The following is a 12,661-nucleotide window of genomic DNA, read 5'->3' on the forward strand; positions in this document are numbered from 1 at the left end:
GCTAGTTGAGTTCACGCTGCAAATTTGACTTGCTGTCCACTTCTATCACACTTGCATCAACTCATCAGGTCACTGTCAAGACCTTCATGTTGAATCAGGGGTGTCAGAGCAGGAGAACACCAAGCTGTGCAGTATAGGGCTTATACAGGAACGGGACTGAGGGAAGCATCTGCTACATTTCTCAGTCAACCTCAGAGATTTGATGGCATTCTCTGATACTCTGTTACCCTGTTCTTCAGTGGTCAGGACCCCCATGGACCCTCACAGAGCAGGTACTGTTTGGTGGATCATTCTCAGCACTGCAGTAACACTGACGTGGTGGTGGTGTATTAGTTTGTGTTGTGCTGGTCTGAGTGGATCAGACACAGCAGTGCTGCTGGAGTATTTAAACACCTCAGTGTCGCTGCTGGACTGAGAACAGTCCACCAACCAAAAATATCCAGCCAACGGCGTCCTGTGACCACTGATGAAGGACTAGATGATGACCAACACAAACTGTGCAGCAGCAGATGAGCTGTCGTCTCTGACTTCACATCTACAAGGTAGACCGACGAGGTAGGAGTGTCTAATAGAGTGGACAGTGAGTGGACACAGTGTTTAAAAACTCCAGCAGCACTGCTGTGTCTAATCCACTCAGACCAGCACAACACACAGTAACACACCACCACCACGTCAGTGTTACTGCAGTGCTGAGAATGATCCACCACCCAAATAGTACCTGCTCTGTGAGGGTCCATGGGGGTCCTGACCACTGAAGAACAGGGTAACAGAGTATCAGAGAAACAGATGGACTACAGTCTGTAACTGTAGAACTACAGAGTGCAGCTATACAGTAAGTGGAGCTGATAAAGTGGACAGTGAGCGCAGAAACAAGGAGGTGGTCGTCGTGTTATGCCTGATCGTGTGTTCTGGGTCTGCAGGTGGCGAGTGGAGAATGCTGTGTGAGAGTGTAGCAGATAGCTGCTACGTAGCTAACGGGCTACCTAGAGGACCAGGCTACGTGTTTCGAGTGGCTTGCATCACCAAAACAGGGTCAGGACCATTCAGTGACCCTTCACCACCTGCTTTTATGACCGCCCCATATGAAGGTAACAGTAGCTTTAATGTCTATGTATAGTTTTTTGCACTGTTGAATACAGAACATTTAACCAAACCTTACGCGAGTGCGTGGGATCTAGTTTTATAATATCATGGGAGACATCTTGATTTAATCCCTTAAATGCCCAGGAGCCACTAGCTAGTTGGCACAACAGATAAACCCCAGGGAGGTTTGAGCCTCTGGTGTTTTGTCCTCATACTCAGAAGCATATTCGAGTAGATAAGATTAGATTAAATTAGGTTACGTTACATTACGTTCAACGTTATTGTTATTGAGTAGAGTGCAGGTACAGAGCCAATGAAATGCAGTTAGCATCTCCACAAGTATCATTTACTGTACATATAAAGTGCAGGAAAGTAACCATGGTAAGCGATGCCCTGGTTACAATATGTAAAATTCAGGATGGTAGAGTGGAAAAAGTATAGATATTGTTGTTGTCAGAACAAAACCTTGTATCTTCATGACTTTACAGCAGAAGGAAAAAACTTACTTTACTTTTAATGTAAGTCAAAGGGAGCAGAATTTCTCTTGGACCATTCATCATGAAATTTACACACAATTTAAAGGACAACAAGCATTTTTAAATGGTCAAAAACTGAAAAACAAGGTTTTGTCCTGACAGCACAGTATATACACAGTACTGCACGAAAGTTTTAGGCATCTAAGCAAATGTTTAACCAGTTGACCTCAGCAGTGAGTTTATCACAATATACATTAGAATAAAGTCGTATTCATAATTCAGATAAACAGAAAAACAATAAAAAGTAACCAGAATTTCTTGGGTCCATATTTTTCCTGGACACCTTCACAGCCGCCACAGAGACTCGTTAATATCATCAATTACATCATGAGCTCAATTTACTGAGCACTGCTTGGTCAAACCAGGAGCTGCTTTTTAACTACATATAATACTGTAATACTGGGCTTCCTCGAGGAGCGGCTTGGAAATGGTTAAACAAACACACTAACATGTGGGCTTCAGGGAACTCCAGTTCCCAGAAGCCCTTGGGCTGACTAGGCCCAACCTGGCACACCTGTAGACTCCTCTACTTAAGGCTGTGACAAACAGCAGCCCTTTGTCACACCTTTGTAGAGGGGTGACTGGTGCAGTTTTCAGCCCAGGTGGATATTTAAACAAAAAGGAAAGGAAAAGAGGGCTGGAAAAACAAAAAGAGAGAGATTGTCCCAAAACTACTGAAAAGCCAGAAAGAAGGTTTGAACAATAAATGACTCCAAGCCATGCGAAAGGTGTTTGCTCCACAAAGAGCAAACCGGTGAAACATAAAGCTGACCTTCCTCTTATCCCAGAGGAAGTGTTTTGTTTGTTTAAGACCCTTTCTCACGGGTTTTCCCCTCTGCACTTGGGTCCGCCTCCCTGCTGTGACAAAATTCACACGTTTCCATTCTCAATGAGCTTCCGACCTGGAATAAATGGACTTGTCTGTAGGAGCAAATCAGCTTTCAACCTGGGCTGAAAATCCTTTAAGGGGGTTATTTCTGAGTTTATGTGAATTCGCAAAGTCTCAAAGTTTCAGTACCTTAAAAAGTACGAGCCTTCATGACACAACTTAATGAGTCTAGTCTTTGTGATGGCAATAAACAGTCCATAACTGAGCTGTGATGACATCTCTCCATCTCCATAGACTCCCACATCCCTCTGATCCTGATGGAATCTGCTGGATCTAAGATCACTGTGCCTGGAGGCCTGGGCTCGGAGAGATCCTACAGCTTCCAGTCTGAGATCAACAGGTAATATGTAGTCAGTTTTTCCAGCAGAGTTTCTGTGCAGATTTCAGCTTTCCTCAGAAATACAGTGTCAGACATTGTTCATTTAGATGAGGGGTCAGCCCGTGCCCTCAGTTAGGCTAGCCTCAGTGTACTAATAGGCTATTGAAAGAAGTATTCTGAGTGAGATCTCCTCTTGATCTCAGGTTCTTCTCCTAGACGCGGTTACGTCCAGTTTGAGATCAGATTGAGATGTAAGCCATTTTCTCCTGTTTCTGAAATTTGTCTCAGATTTTCTCACTTTGATCAAAAAGAGGCTGAACTCTTTAGTGCCTGACTCGTCTCAGCCCAGCCTCAGCGGAGTGATCTCTCCATAAGAAAAGTGTGAGATCTCTTCGTTTTCTTACGCAGCTCTGTTCTATATTACAGAGCTCTTCAGAGCAGAAGGAGAACTCACGCTTTTCTCCTTCATCACCAGAACGTCTCACAGTGACATGCTGATGGTAATCTCGTTTCTCCTGAGAAGGTTTAGGAGAAACAATTCAGAAATCAGTGATCCCTCATTAATATAACATTGGGCTCGGCTTTGTTTCTCTGAGACAGACTTAAGAAAGAAGATGGGGCCATGCAAACCTTGCAATGCAAGAACTTTTGAGATGTTTGAACATGACGTAGATGAAGCTTGTTCATGTTTGCTTCGTCTAGCTATAAACTTTGGTGGAGCTCTATTGCAGTGCCTTTTTGATAGCCGGGTAGCCCTTAGCGTGCTAACTGGCAAGCTAGCAGGGTAAAGTGATGGAGCTCTATCAGCAGCCATGTATAACAGATGGAGTGGTTTGTAACCTAATGGAATATTTAATGTATTGGATATGTTAAGTGTTTTAACCCTCTGTTGCACGGTGTTACCATATGGCAACAATTAAGTTCTCAATTTTAGTAAAAAGCAGTGATATAAAATCTGTGTTTTCCTATTTTATTGTGGGAAAATGGTCTTTTGCTTTGAAAAGACAAATAATTTGACCTCACATGACCAGCAATTGTTAGTATGATTTTATTACCATATGTTCCAAATACCAATTGTAAATGTATTCATTTACAATATTTGTGAATACTGGGTCGGACATTTTACTAAGAATGATATGGATTTATTATTTATATATGACCTTATATATAATATCTTCATTATTTAAGCAATTTTAAATTTAAAACATTTGTCATGTTTAATAATTCATGCAATAGAGAGTTGAGCTACTTTACTGTTATGGATTATTTTTGAGCTTTGAAAAGGGAAATATGTTGGATCACAGAAAATATCTTCAACATGAGAATTGCCGCTATTTATATTTGGGTATCACAACAACTGTATACAAAGGCTTGTATGGAAACCCTTGCTGTGTTTTTCCTCCAGGGGTCGTTTCAGTGTGGTGATGCAGTGTGAGGACAGCAGGAGTTCTCGGCCTCTGGCGGTGAAACTGACCCCGTACGGGTCGGAGCAGAGGCAACTGGTGCTGAGGGAGTATCAGCTGCTGCGGAGGCTGAGCCACCAGCACATTGTCCAGCTCCACTCTGCCATCCTCACCCCATCATGCCTCATGCTTATTGAGGAGCTCTGCTCCGGCCGAGAAATCCTCTACAACCTGGCTGACAGGTGAGTCGAGGTTCTGAGAGACTGGAACTCTGATTTTTGAGCATAAACTGAAAGTGTGCAGTAGGTGTGTTGTGGGAAAACCGTTCAGTTAAAGATTTATTTAAATAGGGCTGTCAAAAGCAGCTTCACAGAAAATCAGGGTCCAAGCCCCAAATGAGCATCACCAAGGGTGACGGTGGCAAGAAAGAGCTTTTAAGTAGTTTTGGGACGATCTCTCGTTTTTCCAGCCCTCTTCTTTTTTATTTAAATTCCCACCTGCCCTACAGACCATACCAGTCACCTCTCAGCAAAGGTGTGACAAAGGGCTGCTGTTTGCCACAGCCTTAAGTAGAGGAGTCCACAAGCGTGCCAGGTTGTGTCTAATCAGCCCGAGACTTCTGGGAATTGGAGTTCCCTAAACTTGTGGCGCCTCGCCGCCATCGCCCTCTGCTGAAGATTCAAATCTTTCAGCTTCACAATTTTAATCAAGCATAACAGGCTGTTCTGTGTCTGTACAAAGACAAGGACAATGACGGGCCTTATAAATGCTTTTTAAATGCAGTTAGCACCATGCTAATTGATTAGTTCTAGTTGTCCATTAATTGTTAGCTATGTTAGCTTTTGGGTAAGGAGAGAGATACCAAAGGTTTCCTATATACCTTGTGTGGTGTTGATGTGTTTGTTACTCAGTGGTCTGGTGGACCCACCGCTTTATTTGTTTATTAAATCAATACAGCCATAATCATTGATGTAAAATACCAGGTGTTTAAAATATCACAAGTGGCCAGTGTAGGGTTCTACTTTAGCAGCTGTAGCCAGTCAGCAGCTTGTCATGTTGTCCACCCTCACACACACACACACAGACTAACAGGCCATGTAGGAGAACAGAATGAAGGACACAGCACCTCCACACTTTTACTCCCTGCAGTGCAGATTCAGCCCAACACCACATGTGTAATATAGAGGTGTGGGGGGTGAACAGAGTGAAGACACTGAAAATGGGTTAGTTTATATGTTCTTCACAGAAAATGAGCAAAGACCAAGAATCTGAGGATGAAATAAATCATTTAATTTTTTCTTTTGGTAAACACTGAAAATGGGTCCCACAGACCTGAACACCACACAAGGTTTAAGTCAGGACATGGTTTAATCTGTGTTCTGGTTCTCTGTGCTGTAGGGATGTGTATGCAGAGCTGCATGTGAGTGAGCTACTGCGGCAGGTCCTGAGCGGGGTGGACTACCTGCACAGCCGCCACATCGTCCACCTGGACCTGCGGTCTGACAACGTGCTGGTGACCGACCGCAGCCTGGTGAAGATTGTGGACCTGGGCTCCGCACAGCCTTTCACTCCGGGACAGACGCTCAACATCGAACACATCAAAGAGACGACAGAGAGTAAAGGTGACTCAGAGCTCCTGTGCCAGGCTGATGGCGCCTGTTGGGTCTAACTCACCGTTTTCCAGCTCCCTTCATGGTGGAATTAAATGTGAATGTTAGATTTATGAAGGATGTTTTTATATGTGTGTCCCTTTTGTCAGTCTACATTGTCCTTCCTAAAGCTCCTGAGATTTTGGAGGGGCAAGGTGTTGGACCTGCCACAGATATCTGGGCTCTTGGTGTTCTGGCTTTTATCATGTAAGTGAATAAATATATTTTAAATGTATTTTATGATTTTTATATTTGCTGCATGTGTATTTAGGAGCTTCCATATGTAAGGATGGACAAGCAGATAATGGGGATGCACTGATACCACTTTTTCCCTTCCAGTACCGGCACTGATACCTGATCCTTAAGTATTGGCCTAAAACAAGTACCGATACCAATACTAACTCTAACCAGTCTATAGCCCATAATTCCTGATATTTATGCCAATTTATGTATTTTTATGTATATTATATATAAAAATCTCCACACCCCAAATGCATTTATTACATTTTATAAATAACTTATTAGTTTAAATTTAAATATTTGGCCAAATGATTGCTTTAAGGCTTTACTTACTGCCTTTTTTAATGCATTAATATCAGAATCGAGCTTTACTGGCCAGGTTTGCTTACACATACAAGGAATTTGGTTTTGGTTACAGGAGCTCACAGAGCGCAGTATCAGACACACATTTGCATGTAATAAATAAAATAGGATAAAAACATACATTCTACCATCTCTCTCTCTCTCACACACACACACACACACACACACACACACACACACACACACACACACACACACACACACACACACACACACACACACACACACACGACTCTCCAGACGGATTGGAATCCATACTTCCTGTTTACTCAAACACAGTATAAAGATCACAACCAGAATCGGAGACGGTCCAAAAAGTCAAAAAAACAGAAAAGATCCTAACACAAAGACACCAAAGGGAGTTCAAGACTGCAGTCAGAGTTCAGGAAAAAGGTCCCAGTAATACAAAAAATCTACGTCATGAAGAAACGAGGTTTGGTACACAGATAAACTGGCAGTACTTCAGAGCTCTAGTGTGAGTGAAGGTCCTTATTAAGGGAGGTAAATGAGCTGCAGGTGAGAGTGACCCCTTGACCAAGGAAGAAAGTCAGTACTCAGGTGAGGCTGACCTCTGGTGATGAAGGTGGGTATTACACCTGACAACCTTACATTGTGCAAAGTTTGAGTCTTAAGTTAACGTGCTGAGTGCAGCAGCAGTTAAAGGGTGTATAGTAGCAAAGAAAGGGATCAGTGAGGTATCGGTCAGATAAGTGGCGTAATGAGGCAGGTGAGATGCTAGAAGACACACTTACAGTGACTAATCTCATTTTGTGGCTTCCCCCTACAACTGCTTAATCAGGCTGAGTGCAGACAGCCCGTTCCATGCGGAGCTGAACTGGGAGAGGGATCGGAATATCAGGAAAGGAAAGATCCAGTTTGGACGCTGCTATCCGGGACTTTCTGAAGGAGCCATTAACTTCCTGAAGACCACTCTGAACAATAAGGCCTGGTAAAGTGCTCACAGACCATTGAAGAACATTGACAAGTCTACAGTTGTTATTGTCATTTTGCTAAACTATTTAAAAGGGATTACATAATTAATTACGTAGTGGATTAATAGTGGGAAACAGGAAATGCAACCAACTTCTAAGACTGAACTTTGGAGGTGTGGCTGCAGATTCTTTGAGAAACTGAATGAGTCTCCCATAAAGAATGGAACCTGTTTATATATTAAAAAAATGGTGATAAAGTAAGTTGTTACTGTTTGTGTAATTCTATGTTGAATAAGTTTTCTGATTTCCCTGATGCCAAAAAAATTCATAACTTATGCTGAATGGCCACTTTGGCTGGAAGTTAAATGAAGGTCTCTGACTTTTACACAGTGCTATATACACCAATCAGGCATAACATCATGACCTCCTCCTTGTTTCTATGTTCATTGTCCATCTTATCAGCTCCACTTTCTGTATAGCTGCACTTTGTAGTTCTACAGTTACAGACTGTAGTCCATCTGTTTCTCTGATACTCTGTTACCCTGTTCTTCAGTGGTCAGGACCCCATGGACCCTCACAGAGCAGGTACTATCTGGGTGGTGGATCATTCTCAGCACTGCTGCTTTAGTTCTACAAGGTTTTGGAGAGAATCTGTAGGAATTGCTGCTCATTCATCCCGAAGAGCATATGTGACCTCAGACTCTGATGTTGGACAAGAGGGCCTGACTCACAATCTCTGTTCTAGTTCATCCCAAAAGTGGTTTGATGGGGTTGAGGTCAGGGCTCTGTGAGGGCCAGTCAAGCTCTTCCGCACCAAACTCACCCAGCCAGGCCTTTATGGAGCTTGCTTTGTGCACTGGGGCTCAGTCATGCTGGAACAGAAAAGGTTCCACAAACTTGGAAGTGTAGAATTGTCCAAATGTCTTGATCTGCTGAAGCATGAAGATTCGCCTTCACTGGAACTAAGGGTTCTAGACCAACCCCTGAAAAACAGCCATATATATATATATATATATATATATATATATATATGTTTTTCAGGGGTTGGTCTAGAACCCTTAGTCAACCCTGAAGGTGAATCTATATCATTATATAGCATCATCCCTCCTCCACCAAACTTTACAGCTGGGACAGTGCAGTCAGACAGGTAACTTTCTCCTGGCATTCACCAAACCCAGAATCGTCCATCAGACTGAAGGATAGAGAAGCGTGATTGGTCACTCCACAGAATACATTTCCACAGTTCCAGAGTCCAGTGGCGACGTGCTTTACAAACGGACTTGTGGCAGAGGTGTCATCTGATGTCACTGAGCTCATCGGTGCGACCCTCTACTGCCAGTCTTTGTCTATCGAGACTGCAAGACTATGTGATTCATTTTATCCACCTGTTAGCAATGGATGTGGCTGAAACACTTGAAGTCAATAATTAGGAGGGGTGTCCCAATAATTTTGTCTATGCAGTGTATGTTGCTACATGTAACACATATTCATAAACGTTCCAGTCAGGGAACCGTGTGTGAGAGAGATCTGCTGTTTTTGTCCAGGGGAAGGCCGTCTGCTGCCGAGTGTCTGCAGGACAGCTGGATACGAGGAGACTGCAGCCATGCCAAGCGCACAGACTCGGTGGTGTGCTTCTCCACAGACAAACTGCAGGCTTTTCTGAGGCAGCGTGAGGTCAAACGAGACCACGTCCGCACCAAAGCTGCTCTACCACTGTCCTAACACACCTGGAGAACCAAAGGGAGGAGTTGGAGTTCTTAAGCAGGAGTTACTGTGAACACACAAACTAGCAGAAGATAAAGGTTCTGCATGATGAGAGAAACACCAGGTACAGTGGGATCCAGAGGTTTGAGAGCACTAGTGGAAATGCTTCTATTTAGACAGACACCACAGATGGACATCAGACACTTTATTGATATAGAAGGAAATCTAGCAGCCAGTATCGGTCACACAACACAGGACAGATAATAAGAAGGCTGATACAATATAAAGGTTATATACAAGTAAATACCTACAAACATGTATACATCTAAAAATATGCAATAGATCACAGGCAGTGCGATAATGACTGAACAAAGAGGCGTAGGTAATGTCAATACTGAATTAATATGTGCATATATTTGTACTAAAATAGTGTCCAGGTGTGGAGTATCCAGATGTGAAAAATGTGCGATAAGGTGTGAATAAGTGCAATATGTACAGTAAGGAATACAGTATCTGCATTACTTTCCAATTCAGTACAAGAGGTTTCATTACAAATGATAGTCTGAATAAACATCTGGTTGAAAAGTAAAATCTTTGAAAGCTGAACGTGAAATTCAGGTTTTTTTTTTATTTTAGTATTTGATTAGATTTTTCTTTCTTTTTAATGACGGCGTTTACTCAAGGGGCGCTGTGCAAAGGCCTGTGATGAGCAGATCAGAGTTGGAAGAGATGAGACTCAAAACTAAAAAAAACTGACCTTGAATTTAAGTTTGACCTAGAAACCGTGCAGGTTCTTCAATATTTCTTCAATTTAATTGTCATAATTTTTTTTAAAAACAATTTTCAAAATGTGTTATTTTATCTGATGATGGTTTGAGGCTTAAATGAAGAATATCCCAGATTTCCACTGCGGTCTCGGACTTTTGGACCCCACTGTATGTAAGATCATAAGCTGAAGCAGCTCCTAATGGCCTGAAACGGCCAGACATTTTTTTGGACGACTGAAGATGCACCGAGTTTTGGTTTTTGACTGTGAACATGCACATTTTGTCTGTGCTGCTGCCCCAGAGAGGAAGAATAACAGCACATGTTGTTGTAGGTAGGAGTTCACAGTGGTCTTTCAACGTCCCCTGGTTGATTTCATAGACATTTCAGATGATGGAGTGATCTATGGGTGTTTAGTATTGCTTAAATGATCAACACACTGATCCGTCACTGTGTTCTCCGTATAGAAGGTTTTCCTTTTAGATCTGATTTTACAGCAAATCACAGTGATATCTGGGCATTTCTGCAATGGGGGGCAGTTTTAGCTGCACAAATCTTGGGAAAAAGCATGAAAACCGAGTATAAATGGTACAAGGAGCATGAATATGAAAAGATATATCATTTGTTTTCTGTAAATTCTGAGACTCTTAGATTGTTTGGATGCATTGTTCCATTGACAGGTTTGTTTGGCTTTGAAAAAACTTAATTTTAGGTCATTTGCTCAGCAGTTTGGACATATATACGGTTGTATGCGAAGGTTTTGACCGAGGGTGTTCAATGACGTTTAGTTTATCATCTATGTGAGAAGATGCTAATGCACCTCTACAGAGAACACACTTATAAATGACATTTTTCTGCTTATTGTAGAGCAATTTCATTACCATTACAAATCAGCAAAAAATAAATAGATAAAAAACATTGAATGTGCTGTAACTTTTGCACAGGTTACATTTTTATGTTTTATTCTTACCCCAATATGTTGCGTTCGGCAAAAAACTGTAATTGTGTATTAATGTGTAGAAGTGTGTTCTCTGCAGAGCTGGACGAAGTACACAGATCATGTACTTGAGTTAAAGTAGAGACCCCAAGGTAAAATATTCCTCCAGTAAAAGTAGAAGTTCCTCCCTTTAGACCTCCACTTGAGTAAAAGTACTAAAGTATTTACCTTCAAATGTACTTAAGTATAAAGTAAAAGTACTAAAAGAGTAATTCTGGCTCTGATGTCCTGTTATCATTTTTATAACCAGACTGGCTTCATGAACTCATTTCAGGTGAAAGTCCTCCAGCGTCTCTCTTGGTAAACCAGTCTTTTAATAGAACGTCATTAATTAGTGACGCTGACGTCTATTAAAATGATCAGAAGCACAAAACACTGAAGGTAAACAGTTTCCATCAGGGAGAACCGAGTGGCTCTGAAATCACTTTTTACACACAAGCAAAGTTTCAGTTTCAGATTTATTTACAACTTAGTTCCAAGTTTAAGTTGAATAAAAACTGGCTTTAAACTCAGGATCACAGATGAGCTCCTTTACTATGTTGATCTGTAGGCGTCTGTTCATAAACATAAACCAGCCCAAACTCATTTACTATAAAATGGAAAAAAAAAATAAATTGTGTGCTTGCACTGGGTCAGGATGTCCAAACGGTCAAAAGAAACTCAAAACAAAATGGAAATACTTCAGTAAAGTACAGATACACACACACAAAACTAGTACAGTAACGAATTACATTTACCTAGTTAGTCCACCACGGTGGGGTGGGGGATGGGCGCCCAAACTTTTACTTACAAAACAAGTGTGTGTGTTTGCAGAAATGTTATTTAGTGATTGAGGTGGCAACACTTTATTCTCCTCTCGACTGTCCTACATGAGGTCAGGGTAAATATCCACACTGCACTGTAATTCTCAACAGGCCTTAAACTGTCGTGCTGTGATGTATTTGGCCATAATCGTTATTGCAGTAATGGTGTCTTAAGTTTTGCTCATGAATGTGTTAATGCAGCCCAGCGGCACCATTAATATCAGGGAAAGCCTTACTCAGACAACTGTGCATGACTTTGAGATGGTTGTGTTTAATCTGTTATACATCTGTCCATTTAAGCTGTAGTTTCACATCATGCATGGGATAAAAAAACATTTTATATAGGCTTGATATGGTTCGATACAAATCGGATAGGATTTCTGATCTGAAGTATCGCATTTACCTCATTGAAATGGTGTTTGAGTTGTAATTTTTCAGAAATCAAATGCATGCATATGAGTTCCAGTTGAAAATAAATTGCACATGAAGAGATGTTAATGCTGATGTTTGTATCTAAATAATTTGCGGAAAGACCTGATGTGAAAGAGCTTGTGTGAAACACAGTGACTGACCACCCCAGAGTCCAGACCTCAGCACCACAGAAAATCATCAACCAGCTTCTGAGACTGAGCTTAAGAGGTGAGTCTGCAGAAGAACTGAAAGTGAGTCTCCTGAACAGAATGGAAGCTGGAATAAAGGTGAAGAGTGACACACTGAACATAGAAAACCTGATATGATATTTAGTTCAGACGTCTGTCCTTTTTTTCCTGTGAAATGAAGTAAATAAAGGGTGGACTCTCTGGCATAGTACTGAATAGGGTCTGTGTCTGATGTTAACCTACTCAGGAAAGGGAAAGAAAACTGAACATTTTTACTACAAAAATGGCAAAAACCTCATCATTAATATGAATATCCATCCATGATGAATTTGTACTTTTCATAATCATTTTTTATTAACGATAAAATGATAGATAATTA

At 41.5% G+C, this 12,661-nt stretch overlaps 1 protein-coding gene across 1 annotated transcript in view; it reads left to right on the plus strand.

The window, feature by feature from the left end:
• Nucleotides 1-9,615, plus strand: part of obscna (obscurin, cytoskeletal calmodulin and titin-interacting RhoGEF a) — a 111,137-nt gene extending 101,522 nt beyond the window's left edge. The window contains 7 exon segments of the mRNA XM_037535626.1: nt 921-1,088; nt 2,743-2,848; nt 4,233-4,472; nt 5,629-5,852; nt 5,990-6,086; nt 7,282-7,431; nt 8,959-9,615. Coding sequence (XP_037391523.1) covers nt 921-1,088; nt 2,743-2,848; nt 4,233-4,472; nt 5,629-5,852; nt 5,990-6,086; nt 7,282-7,431; nt 8,959-9,136 — 1,163 coding nt within the window. The 3' untranslated portion in view covers nt 9,137-9,615.
• The last annotated feature ends 3,046 nt before the right edge of the window (nt 9,616-12,661 follow it).

The sequence above is a fragment of the Pygocentrus nattereri genome, chromosome 28, assembly GCF_015220715.1.
Source record: "Pygocentrus nattereri isolate fPygNat1 chromosome 28, fPygNat1.pri, whole genome shotgun sequence".
Classification (NCBI taxonomy): domain Eukaryota; kingdom Metazoa; phylum Chordata; class Actinopteri; order Characiformes; family Serrasalmidae; genus Pygocentrus; species Pygocentrus nattereri.